This window comes from Equus quagga, chromosome 1, assembly GCF_021613505.1.
Source record: "Equus quagga isolate Etosha38 chromosome 1, UCLA_HA_Equagga_1.0, whole genome shotgun sequence".
In the NCBI taxonomy this organism is placed as follows: domain Eukaryota; kingdom Metazoa; phylum Chordata; class Mammalia; order Perissodactyla; family Equidae; genus Equus; species Equus quagga.
The window spans coordinates 90,610,711-90,631,374 of record NC_060267.1 but is presented as its reverse complement, the minus strand read 5'-3'; the positions used below and the strand labels follow the sequence as shown (position 1 = coordinate 90,631,374).

At 46.1% G+C, this 20,664-nt stretch overlaps 1 protein-coding gene across 2 annotated transcripts in view; it reads right to left on the bottom strand.

Annotated features, from left to right (window-relative positions):
- GPR107 (G protein-coupled receptor 107) overlaps positions 1-20,664 on the bottom strand; it is a 70,706-nt gene that overhangs the window by 25,123 nt on the left and 24,919 nt on the right. For both annotated transcript variants that reach the window (XR_006889442.1, XM_046667458.1), the window contains exons 7-14: positions 19,036-19,092; positions 15,024-15,134; positions 14,542-14,675; positions 10,534-10,609; positions 9,137-9,210; positions 8,588-8,705; positions 5,295-5,425; positions 3,107-3,150 (exon numbers count right to left, since the gene is read on the bottom strand). Coding sequence is in view for 1 of the 2 variants with exons in the window: in XM_046667458.1 (XP_046523414.1) it covers positions 3,107-3,150; positions 5,295-5,425; positions 8,588-8,705; positions 9,137-9,210; positions 10,534-10,609; positions 14,542-14,675; positions 15,024-15,134; positions 19,036-19,092 (745 nt within the window). In the remaining variant the exon portion in view is untranslated. The remainder of the gene's footprint in view (positions 1-3,106; positions 3,151-5,294; positions 5,426-8,587; positions 8,706-9,136; positions 9,211-10,533; positions 10,610-14,541; positions 14,676-15,023; positions 15,135-19,035; positions 19,093-20,664) is intronic.

Genomic DNA, 20,664 nt, shown 5'->3' with positions numbered 1-20,664 from the left:
CGAAATCCAAACGAACCCTCCCTGAAAGCCAGATGCAATCCCGAATGCAGAGGGACAAGGACAAAGAGCATTTCCCCCACCTGCAGTTAGTCAGCCTGGACTGCACTTAAAACTGAGACACTTAAGCCCAAGTCGCTGTTAAGGTCGTGCAATGAGTCAGTGGAATAATGGGCCTAAGAACAGGAACCAGAGTGTCAGGCACCATCCAGCAAAATGCTTCCAAATCCAGTAGGAGACATTCCTGCCCTTGGCCTTTACTTTGCGTAGATGCCTCTAGGATGGGCTAGATCTCAGGGGGTGAGGGGACAGGATGGGACTGAGGAACACAGAGGGTCAACCAAGACATCCTGGGACCAGCACCAGCAGGCGGTCAGCTGTGTGTTCACTCCAGCTTCCCGGTGCTGCCGTGGTGCCATCCTGGAGTGGACAGGGCACAGCCACTCTGCAGTCACACCCGAGGCTGGCCTGACAGCACAGGGCGCTGCTCCTGAGGGTTCCCTGCCGGGGAGACTTCAGCTGTGGGAACACGGCTGCCCTGACTTGGGAAGTGTCCCAAGCATGACCACTTCTCAAAGGACGGAGTGAAATAAGCATTTGCAGATCAGCTCAAGAGCATCCCTCAGCCTAAATCAATTCGGTGAAAGAACACGAATCAAGGAGACACCCCCATTCTAGGCTAATCTACTCTGTCCCCCTTTCAAAGGGTTTGTGATACCCGCTGATGAGAAACGGGTGCTTCCTTAACAATATGTCATCCTGAGAGTGCTGAAGGAGAGCCCGGGGTGGGGGGTTTGCGCGACTCCCTGTGTCCGCGTTTGCTCTCTGCTGAAGAGGTCTCATGCTGTCACCTGGTGGAAAAGACGAGAAACTGCCTGTGTGCCCCAGGCGATGACAAAAGCACTCCTGTTCCATAAAGTTTCCCTTCCCCATGATGCTCGGGGACAATGATGAGTCCATCTTGGGCTTCCCCTGCAGTGCTCTCTACCCAGGCAGGATACTGCACTAAGATCTCAGCTGATGATCACGCTCTCACGGAGTACGAGGTCCCAGAGACAGGCACCTACACAGTCAGCCCGAGCCCTCCAAAGCACGGGGCAGACGGCGGAGGCAGTCAGAGGGCTAGAGTGATGGCGGGGGGGGAACTGGTGAGGGAGGACCGGAGCAAGTCGCAAACAGGGAAGGATGAGGCCAAGAAGAAAAGCACAGATGAAACCCGTCAACGGGGAAACCCTGCCCGTGGGAGTTTTACACACCTTCAGCCAAAGTCAGAAAAATGAATCTAGAAATAGTGAAGTGTATAAAGATGAAAAAATTAAAATGTCTCATCTCAATATATTAAAATAAGAGAAAGACATATTCACTAAGTCACAGAAATAATAAAACCCCTTTTTAATATAATGTGTATACAAGAGAAAAAAAAAGACAAGAATATATCCAAACGACAATTATTCCCAGAAAATGGGGTTTTACTTTCTCCTTTGGACTCTTCTGTTTGTGGTAGGGTGCTTTATTAAAATTCTGATTTATTTTTTATGATTCCCCTTTACCCTATTCCAAGAAGTCAGGAGGGCTCTCAGAGTTCTGTGGCTCAGAGGAAGGCAATGTAGCCAGGCTTTTTTAGCACAAGATTTCTGCAAAGTTCCAGCTTAAACTCACTGAAAAGAACTTATCCCAGAGGGAGAAGGGAACCCAGTGCCTCTGACGGAAAAGAGGAGAAAACAAAGAGCTATTTCCCAGGACTGGAAAGAAAACAAGAGCTGGCACATTCTGTGAGTGGGATCTGTGGCCACTCGAGAAGCCCAGTGGGCCTTGAGAGGCTGGACTCAGAGCACTGGCCAGACCTCCCAGCCAAGGCAAGACCCTCACAGGCTGCCCAGACACAAGAGTGGTACCCAAGCCAGACAGCAGGACTCTCAATAGGAACCACTGTGGGCCGAAACCAGGGGCACCGCTGAACACCGTGCTCTAAATAAGAACGCTGGATGTCCCCTGACACTGGAGTGAAGCCTTGAAGGCAGGTCTAATTCAATTTTAAGAAAGTACTGTGATATTAATTGTACAGCAAGTGTGAACTAAAATATGTACCTACTACAGTCCTGTGTTGCATGATGATCGGATACATCCCGAGAAATGTGCTGTTAGGCTGCTTCATCGTTGTGTGCACATTATAATTACTTACACAAACCTACATGTACAGCTTACTACACACCTGGGCTACATGGTACTCATCTTACAGAGCGACTGTCACACATATGGTCCATCCTTGACCGAAACATCATTATGCAATGCATGACTGGACATGTTTTCTGACTTTCCTGAAATGAATCCCCTTTACTTTTATAATCAGAAAATAGGTCAGCAACAAAACTTTATTTACAACAAGAACTGGACAATCTGCCTTAAAGAACATGATTACTATCAGCACTGGGTGTATGATGTCACGGCTCCAGAGGCAGCTCTGGCCTTTGACAGCACTGCTCCTTGACCCCTTGTGGTCGGCAATGCCCATTTGTGCCACAGCAGCCTGTAGTTGTGGACATTTTTCAAATAAGCCCAGAAACACACAAAACGTTTTCTTTGTGGTATCTTTTCTGATTTAGCAGGCACGGTTGGAAAATCAGGTGAATGCAAAAAGTTATAATGGCACAAGCACTTATAAATCAGAGCGTGTCAAAGGTTCTCTGTGGCATCAGTCTCGTTATAAATTAATACCGACACCTCTATTTTGGAAGCGTGTGAAATCAGCAGGAAGGGACGCTTTACACATAGCCAGCCTCAATCCTGAACCTCCTGTTCTCACAGTGAAGTGTTAGCCGGTCCCCCCAAAACAAGATTCTCTCTTCCCGACTCAGTTTTGAGAAGGTGAAATCACGCTCACGAGTGGCAGTGAAATGAATCATCCCAAAGAGCAGCAGCCACCCCAGGCCTCCTCACAGCTGGTCTCCGCAATGGGTGCCACCTGCCTCTCCACCCAGCAACGCCATGCTGCCTCACAGAGCGGGCCCGGGGCTCGCGCCGCCTCCCGGGCCCGTCCTCCGCCCCTCTGCAGCGCCCAGGCCTGTGGCTTCAGGGAAGGTGAGCAGCACAAGAGCACAAGGGAACTTGCCTTTTCCATCTGTTGCTGATGCTTCTTGTAAATGCCTGATTGACCTAAAAATAAACATTTGGGAACAAAAAGTTAGCTCACAAACTTGCACTCCTGTCCGTTTCCAGTACTAGCAACTGAAGGCCCCGAGTCCCTCCACCATAGACGGAAGGGCTGGACTAGACTGAGCAGGCTCTCCTAGCACCGACATCTCTGACAATCGGCACTCCGCCCATGTGGTGCTCAGGCTGTGAGTCAAACACGCCCTCTGCTGGCTGAACAAAGCATGGCAGGGGCCTGCATGTGAGGAGAAACAAAACAAAATATAACCATTGAACACTCCTGATTTCTCAACCCAATCTCTCATTCCCACAACTACCCCCCACCAACACTACTAAGACGAGAGGCATCAGTGAGTTTAGCTGCTTCCTAGACAGAATGGCCCCCATAAGAAGGTCACAGGCCAATTTCTAAAGTCTAGGTCCAGGAGCTGTGAGCACGTGGCTTCGTTCAAACTTTGTATTTATTGACTGGAGATTTATAACTGCTGAAAAATGCCGACCTCCAGGGAGTCTTTTCCAGCTGCAATGTGCCAGTAACTAAGTACCATCATTACAGTTCAGGCAGGGGACATTAACATTATTAAAGGAGCTATAGATGAGAGTTCCAGGCAGGGTTCAAAGGCACCAGGGAAGTCTTTCTTAAAGGATGAGAGCAGCACAGGCAGACACGGTGCAGGGGGAAGACAGCTCAAGTCCTCACATGGCCACCCACTCTTTACTGGACCATGAACAAGTCATTTCTCCAAAAACCTCCATAGTTTGCCCACCTGTGACAAGTGACTGGCACAACATGTGAACGTTAACTAGCACAGAGAACACCAAACCAATGCTGGCTGAAGCTGAATATTTAAAAGAAATCATCAATACTAGTTCTTACATCACCTCTTAGTACTTGATGTTTTTCATTTTACAGTAATTTTCAGGATATTTACCTTAAAGAATCTTGCCATTTGGCATCTGCTCGTGAGGGTTTTAATCATCAAGTGGCAGGAAATGGCCCCTTGTAGCTTTATAGTGCACTGGGTCTTCCCAACCCCCCATGTCCCTTCTACTTTGCTGAGTGTGGCAGATCTAAGAGGAGGGTCCTCCACTCCGTTCCCTAGTAATAAGATGCTCTTTCTATCTGAAGATAATGCTGGTCCTCCTGCTACAGATGCCTGAGTTACTTATTCCTGGCAGGACTCGAGGAAGTGTGGAGATTAGACTCATTTGCGCTCTCTTCCACAGTGGCAGGTGTCCGCTGCACTGCTCTATGTACACGTGTGACGTACGATGGAATTAAGGTTAAGAGTGAATCTAACTGGCTAGAATGAGCATTACACTCCACTGGCACCATACCCTAAAAAACTCAGACACGAGTGACCTGATAAACCCGGGGATCCTAAAGAATATTAACTGACTGCAGGGGGCATTGCACTGAGGAACAGCTCCCTTCTAATAGAAGGCAGGTAAATCTATTTTCCTAAACTTTATTCCATAAGAGTTAATTGCTTTCAAGTAGCCGTGGAACTAGCTCATTATAAGGGTGCTTCATTTTTGCTCGCCGTTTGTCCTCAACTTGTTTCCTACTCTACCAAGAATTTCCTTCACTTTGCATGAGATTTAATGAGGATATTATTTCTCACCAACCACTGACTTAGCACTACCATTTCTTTACACACAACCAGAGCCCAGCATATGCATCTAAAGCCTGCCATTTCCAGGAATGAAGGAACCCATTCTGAAGATATCTAGAATGTTTACATGCTGAGAACTACCACTAGTTTTATGTTAACGGACTTCCTCATTTTCCAACTAACTTGGCAAGAAAAGGCTATGGGATTTCTTCAACTCCCTCCCCTCCAAATTCTTGCTGCTATTTGTGCTGCTACTAAGTTCGCATTTCCAGACTCTTCTCTATTGTCTAAATGGTGCTAAAAGCCAGTCACAGAGCCAGACTAGCTCTATCAGAATCCACTGGGGAACTTGATAAAGACGGATTCCAGGGTCCTGCCCTGAAGACTGATTCAGTCTGGGACCAGGAAGCTGTATTTCTTAAAGAGATGCCCCGTGTGATTCGAACCAGTTTGCGAATGGCTGGTCCAGCTGTTGGGTTTGACGACAAGCCTCGTGGTGCACATGCAGCCTCCCTCCCTCCGAGGACTCACCATACCACTGGGAAGAGGATGGCTCCACAGCACAGCAGGTCAACTAGAAACAGAGAGTCCTTCCACAAGCCGTACTCCGTCGTCCCCTCCTCGGTGGACTCTATGATGATGTAGGCCACATTCGCCAGCACCTATAGGACATGAAAAGTCACTGAGGCCCCAAAGCGCAGGGAGATCTTCATGACCACAGCCCCAGTGGGGGCTGGACACCTGGCCTGCAAGCCCTCAACCTGTGGCCACAGCATTATTTCCAGTCCCACATGCTCTTCCAGAACTTTGCCATCCTCCTGCCAAGAAGCAGTCTCTGTGCCCTCCTCCTGAGATTGTGCTTGCTCTGACCAATACAGTAAGGTGGGAGTGACGCCATGGACTTCCAAGGTAGGTCATACAAAGAATGCAGCTTCTGCCTGGCTCTCTCTCTTGAGACACAAACCCTTGGAGCGCCCTGAGCCTTCTTGTGAGAAGTCTGGCTACCTCGAAGCTGCCATGCTGGCCAGAGCAGGCAGAGAGAGACAAAGACGCCCAAGGAGCCCCAGCTGTGCTGGCCCCATCAGATCCAGTCTCCCCAGGCCAGGAGGGAGAGGGAAGTGAAGACTTCCAGAGGAGCCCAGCCACTGTCTGACCACGTAATGCACGAGACTTCAAGCCAGACCCGCCCAGTTAAGCCGCTCCCGAGCGCTGTTTTAAGTTACTAATTTGGGGGTGATGTATTATGCAGCAATAGATAACTGGGACACTTTGCTTTCCAGGCACCCCAGGCCTCAGCACAGCCACTCAGGTGCTAAACAGGGGGCACTTTCCATCTCGGTTAGCCACAGTGCCCACGCTCCTCGGGCCCAGTTCTCCCTGCGTGGGTAGCTCTGGCTCTCCCTGACGGTCACCTTCTCCGCGCTAGATAACGGGACTGTGTTCTCAGAGACCAGAGACGCAAGCACGGCAGACTCCTCACAGCAGTAACTCCTGTCCAGGTCCTCTCTACGTGGACACAGCTCGGTTCTTCCCACTGAGGTTCATCCGCGTCCATGTTCTGCTTCGATTTCCAAAATTAAGGCTGTGCCTTGTGTGTTCAGTCCTGATATTAAGCTCTTGGCATATTATGAAAAGTCCTTCAGATGACTAAACTGAGATGACAATGTTTTGAAAACTGGGATGCTGCTCAGCATGAGGGAGACATAATCTATGAGACATTCTTTTAAGATTACCACGAGAACAGATGCAAGGATTCTAATCCCACCTCCACAGTCCATGAGAAGTCCACGGTCCCCAGTACTCGACTTGACTTGCAGTAAAGGTAGTTCTCCAGACTTCTACAAAACTGTGCAATCTGTTGTGCTAGCACTTGGGGTATCTCTAAGCGAAGTTCCTCTACCTAGGACTGAGTTAACTCAGCACAGAAGCCATACTTCGCCTCATATAAATGCAAAAATTATTTTGCAATTTCAGTCTCCCACCGACCCCATTCTGGGTTCCTCCCGAAGCCCGGTCTGTCCTAAATGTCTGCACCTGTGGCTCTGTCTATGGACAAAGTGGAAAACAGGGTTTCCACAGCTCACACCCTTAAGTCCCTTCTGTCCTTTGTTCACACTCCTGTCACGAGAGACAAAGCGTTCCCAGAAGGGCTGGTGTGCAACAACGTGCCAATCATGCTCCCGAAACGCCACTTTGTATGCCACACACTTCTCACTCAGAAGCGTGCAGTGGCTCCCTGTGGTCAAGAGGAAGCAGCTTTAACTTTTTGGGCTGATGTTCAAGGCCTTCAAAGACTAGTCCCAAAGGTTAAATACTTGTCACTTCTTCACTGTAATTATTTGAATGTCCTTGTTTCCTCAGAGAGACCTGACAGGTAACCTTGTGTTTTGCCCCTTCTGGGAACAAAAGCGGGGAAGCTGGGAAGACGGTGCCCACTGCATCACAGCCCCGGCCGGCGAGGGAGACTCCAAAGTGGAGAGGATGGCTGCAGCTACCAGAGGGAAGGGGAAACAGGAGCTGTCCGGCACGTGGGAAGAGGACCCAGGCCCGGTACTCTGGGCTCTGAGACCTTGGCAGGCTGCAGAACTTGGCCTGGCAGAGACGTGGTCCCAGTGGCTCAACAGCAAGACCCACACAGGCCCCCGCGCCTCCTGTTCACCAGACAGTAGGATCACGTGCTTCTGCTACTGCTCCTCTGCCTCCGTCCTGTTTCTTTCCTTAACCATCTAGGCAAAGCCCATCTCCATGATAAAGCCTTCCAGATCATTCGAAGTGGGGGATTACTCTCTCCTCAGAAACCTCTAGCAAGTGGTCTGTACCATTCACTCGGCACTCACGTATGTCCTTTATTACTGAACGTGAAGGAGGCTTTGCTGCAAACATTGCTAACCCACCGATCACCAGTGTTGAGTGGGCTGATCTGGGTGCCTAGGGAGTTGCCCCTTCCTTCGCTGGGAAGCCTGCCACATTCACACTGTGCTCCACAATGAGGTCAGCTGGCAAGAACAACTTTATCCAACAGATGCTCTTTGGTCAAGCAGAGCAGGGTAATTGCACACTCCTGTTTACTCTCAGACTTTATTTTCCCTTTTTCTCCCTAAAACCCCCCAGTACATAGTTGTGTATTTTTAGTTGTGGGTCCTTCTGGTTGTGGCATGTGGGACACTGCCTCAGCATGGCTTGATAAGTGGTGCCATGTCCACACCCAGGATCCGAACCGGCGAAACCCCAGGCTGCCGAAGCAGAGCGCACGAACTTAACCACTCGGCCACAGGGCCAGCCCCAAAGACCTCCTGTTTATTATGAGTTCCTTAGGTCCAGGTTCTGCTTCCAGTACGTCTATTTATCTTCAAGACACAGTTCCTCCCCTGAGGGGCTCACAGCCTTGTAAGGCTGGCCTCCACCCCAGGGTCCCAAACACAGGAAGGGTTTAAGAAAGGCTTGCCCCTGACGCCTACTTAATAGTCTACCTTACGGAAGCTCACTGGTGTCATCTGCAGTTGTAAAGTAATTTGTTAATAAAATCGCTTCTTCATTAAGAGGACCATTTTGTTAGAGGGAGAAAGGATGCAGAAAAGAAGGCTGTGTGTTGCTCTAATTTTTCAGCAGCTCTCTGTGCAAAGTATAGGTCCCCACATGTTGGTTTAAAGATGACTGATGGTCAAAAATCTCCCAGTGCAATCACTAGAGGTCCTGGGTCTGTCAGAATGCAGAAAGAGAACCCCCGGTGGCAGAGGCAGGGTTTCTGAGTGAGACAGGCCTGCAGCTGAGCCCTGCGAAGTGCCAAGACGGAACTAGGCCAAGCGGGGGTGGAGTTCCTTTACCTGGAGTGGGATGACAATCATGAAGATCTTTTTGTCTTTATCGGAAAGGATGTGCTTAATGAAAGCCCAGCCGGTGCCAATGAGCGCGATGGTGATGAACAGCAGTGCCCCTTTCAAACTGGAAAAGAAAACATTTAACAGACACTGACGGGCCTCTTCAGACTCTCACTCTGAGAGTTACATTCTACAGTGCACTCTAGGATTTCACATGCTTCTTGCAAAAGATAGGTGGCCCGATTCAGGAAACTCATCTTACATGTGCAACACTTCTCTCTGGACATGCAAATAGTTAGCTATGCACCCCCACCCTGAGCAGCCAATCCCTGCAGGGAGGCAACCCCTCCCAGGAGCACACCTACAGCCCCAGCTTCTCAAGTCTGCATAGCCACCTGCATGCCACACCCTTTTGGCATGGCAGGAACCCAGAAAGGCTGCCAAGGAGGCAGGGCCATCAACCTGGGGCAGGCCTCTTCCTACCACGGCTTCCCCCACTTCTCCCGCGCGCCATTCCAGGGCCCGAGTCCTCTGTGTGGCATGCCGCATACTCACAGGTGAGTGATGTAGTACACCACAGCCCAGCCTTCGATGGGAAAGCCCTGGGAGGAGATGTAGTGGTAGTCGATCTGCAACCGAACGAGCACGTTTCAGACAGGCCCATCCACCTCGAGCCCCAGTGCACAGTGGAACAGGAAAGGCCACCAGAGGACTTCCTGGTGGAGGACGTCCCCCATGCCACGCCCTGATAACTCACTCGTCAATTCACAATTAAGCATGTGAGTGCACTAACAACGTCAGGGAGCTTGAGAAACCCGACTCAAGGTTTCAAAGTCACTAACATCCAGCCCAGGTCCCTCTCTTGAGGCAGGTGATTCACCCTGGCAAATGGCTGCCATTCTCTTCTTTAAAATCTCTAAGATCCAAATGCCACAGGTCTTTTCAGTATTCCAGCCAAGAACTTTATCTTTCATGCTCCAGCTGCTTATAAAAGTGAATAAGCCAGTCAGTAACACATCTGTGTGGAATCACCCAGCTTCAACTAGGTTTTCTTTGAAAAAAATTCCGTAAAATTTAGAGCTACCTGAAGCTGCCAATTTTAATTAAAGTGGCAAGTTTCAGTAGGGTACCCAAAATGCTTCCTGGAAGAACTCACAAAGCTGATACCAATTTTTTATACATCTTTCATTCTATCACAGATGGCTAGCTAGACGTTGAAGTGACTCAAGGATCCCATCATTCCTGATCTATATGGTTCCAGAGGAATCTTTTAACTTAGATCCAAATGGGAAATTATCCAAATAACTGTCATTTCTTGAGACTGTAACTGGGCCTATTACGACTTCTTCTACAGCAGCATGTTTACGTGCAGGAGGAGGGCGCCTGTCCGCAGACTGGCATGCTCGCAGGTGTGGCCCGTGGGGGCCTTGGAGGCCTGCAAATTGGAGAAGTTGTGGTCTTATGCCCACGGGCAGGCTCATTTCAATTTGTATTAGTACTACATATTCAAAGCTTAAGCTCAATTCTTAGACCTTGATCTTTAGAGCATCCGTTTTCTCTCAAATAAGAGAAAATAACACGGACCTTCAAATCAAATGGGAACATGGGGGAATATTTGGAAAAATAAGGGAAGTCATGGAAACAATTCACCAGGTGGCACTCTTATCTCAAGAAATGACAAAAAAGCCCCAAAGAAATAAAAACCAACAAGTGTTGGAGGAAAGCTCCAGGTCTGCAGGTAATATCAAAAGATGTCTTAGGTCTAGTCTTAAGGAGGTTGTGATGATGTCCCCCCAAGGCCAGTCCCTCCCAGACCAAAGGAGGCTCGTGAGACAGGGACTCTTTCCGCTTTTGTTTCCCACTGATCTGCCTCCTTTCTTCTAATTGATTTTTCCCAATCATCTAGACATTGTACATCATTTCATGAATGACTGCAAAATACTAATACATACTGCATGGAACACCAGAGAAAGAGACTTGGTGAAGGGAAGGGCCGCCATCAACCAGTGAATTTTAAATACATCATTCCTATAAAAACAGAGAAAAGAATTAAAGGAATATTCCATTCACCCAAAGGACAGCTGGAGTGCCAAGCATCAGATATATTTATAAGGAGACAGTAAATATAATCTAAGCAAATCACAAACATGAAGACTTTTTAAAAAGTAGCTTCTGCCAATAGAAAAGGCCTCAAACGGAGTCCTCAGGTCATCCCTCACATGCAATTTAACGTTGTGAAGGGAACTGAGAGCTATGCACTGAAGCCAGATGTGATGGGTTCCGAGTTCTGATAAGATGGAAATCGAAATAGGTTGCCAGCTTCCTCCCCAAAAACCAGCTTGAAAAGGCCACAGAGGCAAGAGCGGGGTGGATGGATCCGTGAAAACGACACGAAATCCTGAGAAAGCAGAGGCAATGAGGTGCAGCTGTAGGGGAACTGGCACCACACAGCAGGGACGGCCAAAGGGAAAGCTCCAAATCAGTGGGAAAAGAACAGGCTGTTTAATAACCGGCACAGGGAAAATTCAGCTCAAACCTAGATATAGAAAGAAAGCTGGATCTCTACTTCACACTTCCATAAAGGGGGACCCCCACATTTTGGGATCCTGAAGTGGGAACAGGGCTCTTAAGATCCAAGAGGCACTGCTCAAAAGACTGAAATTAGCTAGCTTTGACTCCACTAACATGAAAGATTTTTATTCAACAACGACTACTAGAGACAAGTTTAACAGACTGGGAGAAGACAAGGGACTGACACCCAGAATATGCAAGAAACGCATGCAAAGCAACCAGAAAAAGAGAAAACTGCACAGAAAACTATGCGAAGAAGACAGGCAGTCACAAGAGGGAAAACCCAAATGGTTAACAATTTCCTGCAAAGATGATTTACATCCCTAATATTCAGAGAAATGCAAAATAAAATAAGGTACCATTTATACCCATCAGACTGGCAAAAATAAGCTGTCGGTATCGGTGAGTGTGCAGGGAGACAAGACCTTTCGGCCTGTGGGCAGAAGGGTGACCTGGTACGGGCACACAGGCAGGCAGGCTGGCGGCACTGAATGAAATGAAATGCATGTTTACCCCACACCTAGTACACCTCCTCTGGGAATGTGCCTCAGAGGTTGCACAGAGCCATAAGGGGACAGGTGGGAGGGAGGGTCGTGACAGCACTGTTTGTGGAAGCAGGGAGATGGAGGCAACCAAGGGGTCCACCATTAAAGGGAGGGATAAGTAAAATGTGGGGATGCATACCATGGGTGCTAGAGAGTAACTAAAAATGAATGGACTAGATGTACACACAGCAAGATGACTAGACCTTAAAAAGGATATTACGAGTGAAAAATGTACAAGAAAAATATCTACATAGATAGTATATACTATACTATAGTTTAGTAGTATACTATACTATATAGTTTACACTATACTGTCTATGTAGATATACTTATATCTACATGATTTAGGTCTTTACTATATATATTTAATTTATATAAATTAAAAATACATACAACACCAACAAACATTATTTATTTTTAAGAATACACAAATATCCAATAACACATACTGAACACATGTGAGTGGCTCTCCACGGATGGGAAGGAATGGGAGAGGGGACAGGATACGAGGGGGAAAATAAAGCAGGAGAGGGGGCCTTGCACAGAACGATGAGGAGGGCGTGCATGGACTGATGCACACTCAGTTTCCGGGCTGGTTTCCTCCCTGGTACTTTCCTGCTCTAGTCCCCACCCATTTGAAGGTCAAAAAGGAAGTCAAGGCCAGAGTAGTCTGTCACTCCTAAATAGCAGCGAGATTTACCAGAGTGCAAAACCGCCCAGTGTCAAGAGTGGTGCACACCCACACCCCCTGGCAACCTCACCTTGCAGTTCAAGTTAAAACATCCACGGCTGGGGCAGGGATGTGACAGGAAGAACACAGCTCTGAAGCCACACCAACCTGGCTCAAATACTGGTTCTACCCTGATGACCTTAATCTCTCTAAGCCTCAGTGACCTCCTCTGCAAACAGGGAACACCAACCTCAAGATGCTGCTGGAAGATTCGCTGAACTAACCAACATCGAGTACGTGGCTGAGCACAGAGAGTGGGTACTCCAAAACTATTAGCTTCCTGTTGTCCCTTCCCACATCCCCAGGATTCCCATCCCCACGTTCTGGGGCCCACAAGAGAACTCAGAGTTGAGAGGAGCCATGTATGCATCGCAAGTAGATTTGGGTTCCAGTGCCAGCTCTGTCACGTGACACTAGCCATGTCTCTCACTTCCTCTCTCAAGGCCTCAATAAAACCAGGCAAAGGTCTCTCAGTTCCTTCCAGCTTTATGGGACTACGAGCCTCTGAAATGTACCGGCAGCCATGGGGTCACATCCTTTACATGACTCAAATTTCCAACCCAACACAACTGGCTGTAGGACTCCCGGAAAAACACGGGGATGGGCGGAGGGCTTAAGTTACATATTTCTGAATGTATACTCTACTTCAAGGAGAGTTTAGAACATTTTGTACAAGGTAGGTCAGTCTCATTTAACCACAGATTTAGAACTGTTGCCACAATTATATATAAGTGAATCAGTGACAAGGACTGCTGCATCAGTAAATAAAGGGAAATTAAACCACTGAACACCTGGCTAGTAAGCTGTTTTGCGTGGACCTCATATTTGCATAGCACCCTGATTTGCAAAGCCCTCTCATACACAGTATTTTGGGGTAATTACGTAAAAAAAATCTAAGGATCTAAGGCTCTCAGAGGAAGAAGGGAAATTATCACTGTCCCGGTTTGGCAGCCAAGGAAAAGCACACTTAAGAGTGAAGCTGGGCACACGGGCGCTAACAGTGCTCGGTCACACTGGAAATCAGGCGTCTGACTCCTAGTTCTTACTCTTCTAATAAGTGCAAGAGCAAAACTTTCTTTAAAAAAATAAACAAAAAAACCCTTTCTGACCTGAATTTGTAGGATTCTTTTTTTCTTATTAATGGCTGACTGATCAACCAGTCCAAACACGACTACATAGGGTCCTTCACAAATCAACAAGATTGTTGATTTGTGAAGGTCTTTGCATCTGGTGGGTGTAAAGGATATTACAACAAATAGGAAGGAGCAAGTGCACCCAGCAGAGCCCAATACCCTGGCTGGGCATGTCCCCTAGAAGGCAATCAGGCCACCAGGGATTAAAGAGGTCTTAATTTCTGCTCCAATGCTCCAGAGAAAGAGGTATTTGATATTTGGGGGTCCTTAACTATTGGACGAATTTAAATTAATCCATATTACAATACCATATTCACATACCATCATTTACTCAGTTTATGGGCCTTATACTAATAATAAATGCTTCACGCTATTCTTTAACTGAAAATTAATATTTTGTTCTCAATTTTGGGGGGAGGAAGACAGAATTAAACACTAGCTCCACACATATGCAGCTGCTCCCCTCAAGAACCCAGTACGGGAAGTTAAAACCTCAGGGGTTTCAGAAGAAAGGCCACGAGGCAGGCAGGTGGCCTTTGAAGAGGTCTTCCCCAGCGAGGAGCCTCTGGAGATGAGGATCTGTCCCAGACAGGCTCTGAGCTGAGGACTTCAGCACGAAGCAGCAACGCCATGCTCTCACCCAGGCAGTGGGTCATTGTCACTCATCAACTCTTAAGAACAAACAGCCCAGAATGGGACCAATGTGTTCACTATGAGTCCTGGACTGCAGCGTCTTTGCTATGGAAACACTTCACTTATACATTTTACTTTCCTTGTACGTTATTGAAATATTTGGATTTGCTTTCTAAACAAAGCAATGGGAAGTAAACAGCAGGGCATGCAAACGCCTCCCTCACTGCAAGGCTGGTTTGAGGAATAGGCCAGTGCCAATTCCTTCCAGGTTCAGAAGCCAGCAAAAGGTGAAATTATACAAATCCCAACACACTCTAAGTTGAAGAGCTCAAGGAAGTAATAATTTACCGTCGTTTTCGAAGGATGTGAATCCAGATGGTCCCAGAAAGGAAAAAGAAAAAGGCCATAGAAATGTATAATTTAGGGAGAGGGGTCTCTCCTGCTGAGAGGTAGCTGTCAGGGTTCTTCTCTGTGATCTCAATCTGAAACCAACATGAAATCAATTTTCAGGAACAGATCATCACATATCCAGCAACTTGTATGTAATCTTAGCTGCTACACTTAAGCTTAAGAAAGTGAGTACCAGCAGAAAATAAGCTCATTCTTAACTCACAGGCTGAAGTGTAAACACACCCTAAATTGCTTTACATTTTCTTATTTACGAATCTTCTGCTGAAGTATCCTGCCCACTGGCAGAGACGTTATTCTGGCCACATTTTTCTCTTACTCTGCTTAAGTGTTCTTAAAATCTATTCTTATAGAGAAATAAATGCCTCCCATTTTACACAGCTGACAAAATCTATGTGGGACACACTCCATATGGTACTCACATCAAGGTTGAATGAAAACTTGCTATGAGATGAAACTTCTTTTGTAAGGCATTTATGAAAATACAGACTGTAGAGGCCTTCTTGGTCATTGGTGCTGATGTTAAAGAAAAACTGTAAGTGAAGAAAAAAAATTTAAGGGTACTCAAATCCTCAGCTAAATTTTTAAATCTTAGAAATAAATCATGAACACTATAGACAGAAGAATATAAAGATAGACTACTTAAATTACTCAAATTCTCCCAGAGCAGAATTTAAACAGATATTTTCTTACTCTCTGATTCCCTCCCAATATTTTGTTCTAACAATTTTCAAGCTAACAGAAAAGTTGACAGAATTATACAGTGAATACCTATACACCCACTACCTAGATTCAACCAGTAATATTCTACTATACTTGCTTTATCATGTATCTATCCATCAGCGATGGGTTTTCACAGAAGTCTGCAGAGATAACCTAGAATGCAGTTATCTAGTTTCCAAGACAACATATTACTTTGCTTTTCAGGTAAAAAAATACTCCTGAGAAATAAAGGAGGTTCATCTGATACTTGAAAAGGAAAAGGACCAATGTTCCCTCATCAGAATTCACACCTATGGTTTTAGACAACAGCGATTGAGGCTACATTTTCTACATTTAAACATTTCTCCATGTTTTTCATATATTTCATGTGTTCAAATGAAGTTTAATGTCAATCAAAAAACCTTATATATATAAGATCACAGAATGTGACTCCTTGGTCAATTCTAGAGAAAATTTTAATATAAGCCTAAAATATATTGTTTAGGGCTACATGTATAGATGGTAAACATAAAGAAAAGTGTGGAGATGATTATGATAGCATTCTTCATGATAGGGCTACTCTAGAGTTGGGAAGGATGTAAGGTACACACAGGCGTTCCAGGGTGCCAGCACTCTTCTAGTTCTTGTCCTAGGGGACAGTTACAAAGGTGATCATAATTATTTGTACTCAACATAAGTACTATATACGCTTCTGTGTGTATACTATACATCGCAATTAAAAAAGACGGGGAAAAAAGAAACATCTGACAAGAAGATGGAAACAAAAGACCAAGAATATTCAAGCTGAAATTATTAATCTGTTACACCCTGTCCTAAATGTGAGAGCGTGTATTTTGGGACACGCAAGGTAGCCAGAAAAGGAAAACTTTTTAGGGGCTGGCCCCGTGGCTGAGTGGTTAAGTTTGTGTGCTCTGCTGCAGCGGCCCAGGGTTTTGCCGGTCCAAATCCTGGGTGTGGACACGGCACCGCTCATCAAGCCACGCTGAGGCGGCGTCCCACATGCCACAACTAGAAGGACCCACGACTAAAAATACACAACTATGTACTAGGGAGCTTTGGGGAGAAAAAGAAAAAAATAAAATCTTTAGAAAACTTTTCTAAACATATCAGTAACTTTTAATTCCAAAAGTAAGACTCATATGAAGTTTCTAAGAAATAATAAAAAAAAAACATCAACAGAGTCATCATGGTAGATCAGAGTAGGCAGCTGACCTTTAAAGAAAAAACCGAAACAGGGGCTGGCCAGGGGGCACAGCGGTTAAGGTTGCATGTTCCGTTCTGCAGCCCGGGGTTCGCTGGTTCGGATCCCGGCTGCAGACATGGCACCACTTGGCAAGCCATGCTGTGGCAGGCGTCCCACATATAAAGTAGAGGAAGGTAGGCATGGATGTTAGCTCAGGGCCAGTCTGCCTCAGCAAAAAGAGGATTGGCGGCACATGTTAGCTCAGGGCTAATCTTCCTCAAAAAAAAAAAAGGAACGAAACAAAACAAAATAAAGCAAATATGTCAATCTTAGAGTTGGAACAAGCCCTGACAGTCCCTTTCCTGCTTTAGGGAGATGAACTATCACAGCTACCCCGTGAATGGGGCAGAAAAGCTCAGAATGATCACACTGTTCAAAACTGGGCAGATCCTTGGTCACAAAATAGTAAGGAGTCGCCTTCTGACTTCTTTACAAGGAGGGGGAGCCAGAGAAAAGGCAAGCTGTCTGTCCACTGCCTGTTTGATGCATCCCAAGAACCCTACAAACTAGCTGTTTCAGCCAATGTTCTTCATCGTCACATATGCTGCTATCCCCTCCACACTCACCCCGACACCAAGCATCAGTAACTGGCAAATGTGTATATCCTATAACGATTTCCTTTTGTGATTTCTTTAAAAAAGCCTTTTTAAAAAACATTCAAAAAACTTCTTTTATTAACAAGCATTTTAAAGTGAGGGAAAGAAGAGAGAAAAGTACCTTTCGTATTTTCTTAAGGAGGTAGTAAAGCAAAGTGGTTAAACACATGGGCCTTGGAGTAAGACAAACCTGGGTTTGAATCCTCCCCTTGGGCAAGTTACTTAACCTCTCTGAGCCTCAGTTTCTTCATCTGTGAAAGGCGGATAATAACAGTACCTACTTCCTAGAGTTGTTGGGGGACGAACTGAGATAATGATAATGTAGAAGTACTTAGCACAAGGCCTGGCATTCTTTCATTCATCTCCAAAATTACTCACGGAGAGCCTATTGTGGGCCGGGAGCAAGCTTAGGAATTTCACAGACATCAGTAATAAAACAGATAAAAATCCCTGATCTTATGGTTACCTTCCAAAGGGAGGGACAGTCAATAAACACAATAAATGAGTAAAATATACAGCATGGAAAGAAGTGTGAGGGAAAAAACAGAGCGGAGGGTGGGGGAAAGGGGAGTGGGCTCCATTTAAAACAGGGCGCTTGGAGGAAGCCTTGTTGAGAAGGTGCCATTTGAACAAAGACTTGAAGGAGAAAGAAACTAATCACATGGATTCCGAGAGAATAGCGTTCCTGCCAGCGGGGACAGCTGGAGCAGAGCCTCAGGCTCGATCCTGTCTAGGAGCAGCAGGGTGGCCTGTGTGGTTGAAGCAGAGTGAGCAAGGCAGGGAGAAAGAGGGGCTGAGGGGCAAGAGATGACAGCAGCCAGACCACGTGGGCCTGGAGACACTGAGAGGACGTGCCTTTCCCTCTGAGACAGATGGGAAGCTGCTGAGGGCTCAGAGCAGACGAGCACCCCACAAGCTCTCAGTGAGCTATCAATACCAATAGTTACTGAACTTAAAGAACATAGAAACATTGTCAGATAGGCAAAGTAATCTATGGTGTAAGAAATGAGAACAGCGGATGCAGGGCTGGGGGGCCTTTCTGAGGTGATAAAACACAGAGACTCTTGATAGTGGGAAACATGGGGGCCTGAATTTGTCGACACTGATCAAACTCTATACTTAAGACCTGTGCATTTCGCTCTAAGCAAATTATACCTCAACTAATGAAAACCGGTTAGAAAAGAGGCAGTGACTCTTACAAACTAACGGTAAAAAATTATTTGTATAGTACTTTACATAGCACTTTCCTTTTTAAAAAAATGATAGAACAACCCTGAGATAAATGCCATCATTTTTCATTTTTAGATGATTGAAGAGCAAGGTTCAGAAGTTAAGTGAGTTGTCCAAGGTCAACAGCTGGGAAGTGGATTCTGAGATCCAGGCCAATGTCCTACCTGTACACAGGCTGTGATGCTGCCATAAGCACTCACGTGCAGCTAATAACCGCGACAGCCAAGCGGGTCACTCCAGGCCTCCGAGTTGCAGTGAGAGCATCTCTAAAACTACATCACCACCCTAGTGGTCACCAATGGTTCTTTGAGACACAGAATTCTGGGCTTCCGGCCCACTCTGAACGAGAGGCAGCACGGGATTCAGAGAGGCAGAGTTGTGGGCAGCCAGGCAGAACTGGGTTGGAATCTGGCCTTGTCACTGACACTAGACACTCACAAAGTTATTCATCTCAGAGCTTCTGATTTGATAAGTGGTGGTCACAATAGCCACCTTTCGGTTGTTAGGGAGAGAGCTACTATATTCAACGACTGACACACAGCAGGCCTACATTATTATTCCTAAATTCAAAATCCCTTAAAAAATACACCCTTTTACATGGTAGAGATAAAGTCTATGAAGCTTTACTCAGAGAACACATACCTGAAATGAAACTGCTCCACCCTTATTATGAATAGAAAAGGAATTCTCTCCTGTTGCCTAAAAAGACATAACATCCTGTTTTAGGAAGACACCGGCAGAAAAAGTATGCTAATAGAAATAAAAAAGACACAAAACACATTCTTCTTAAACTCTAAATTTGCTGACCTTCAAAAGCTCTCTGAAAATAAAATTCACCATCTTTTCAAGATGCTTAAAATCTCCGTCCTCAGAGAATGGTGATGTCTCTTCAGCCATTTCCTTTCCTCTGCAATAACCCCCTAGGCCCTGCCCTCCCCCGCAGTCTGCCTGCTGGAGCCCTTCTCTACTCTTACAGCCTCAGCAGGATGAAGGATGCCCACCCAGCTCACACCCCGACACATCACCTGGACTCTGTTCCCAATCTCACAGGATCAACATATTGCCACTTACACAATGGACTGATACTAAGTAATGAAAAGAATGAACTATTCATACATGCAACAACGTGGACGAACTCAAAATAATTACACTGAATGAAAGAAGACAAAAAACAGCACATACTGCATAATTCATTTATATAAAGTTCTATAAAATGAATGTGTAGTGATAGATCAGTGGTTGCTTGGAGGCAAAAGGATGACCAAGGGGCAGGAGAAACTTTTGGGGTGATGGATATGTTCACCATCCTGACTGTGGTGATGGTTTCACAGATGTACACATCAAAGCTTATCAAATCGTCACTTTAAATATGTGCAGTTTACTCTATTCAATTATACTTCAGTAAAACTATTAAAACAAAACAAAATAAAATACTGCCATTTGGATGCCCCCCCAATGAAAAATCAATACATCCCAAACCCAAACCTCCCCAGTTTTTCCTTCTGCTGTTTCTCCTACCTACCCCTCTGCAAAAAAAGTCTGCCTCTCCTCTTACCCTCCACTAGCCCCAACTACCCCCAGCCTGCTCCCTTATTTCACACCCCAAGTCTCAGCTCTGGGTCAGATCCTCCTCACCCCAAACCTGTGTCATCACAACCACAGCCCTCCTGGGTCCCCTAATTCCACTGTCTTCCTCTCCAAGGCTACCCTGCACGTTACACTCAGAACGATGATCTTCCTGAGACACTACATTCATCACATTTCTTTCTGATCAAGAAGACACGATGACTTCCTACTTCTATGCATCAATACCTTCAAATGTATGGCCCTATATTATCCAAGATCCCTCTTCTACTCCCAAATATGTACCTTTTACTTCACACAGCCCAGTGGCCAGTACTTGTCATGCTCGTTTCCACTTCCAGTCTTTGCTCGCGACAGTCTTCATCCCCTTTCTTCTCCTCTTCTCCAAATAAGTCCACCAAACTTCAGCCGTGCTGACACTTCCTTCAAGAAGCTCTCCAGATAGCTCACTTTCCTCTCCCCTCACTAGCTCACCCTGTCACACTAAGTGCTGTACAATTCGGCACCCAATTTTACTTTGAAATTGTTTCAGTGTGTCAATGCTATCTCCCCAGACATAAGGCAACTCCCTGTGGATTAGGGATGAATATATATACATACTTACGTCCATAAATATATTCATATGTACACACATATACATACATACATGTATATCCAGGAAAGCTGAGCACAAGTGGGTGGTTAGTT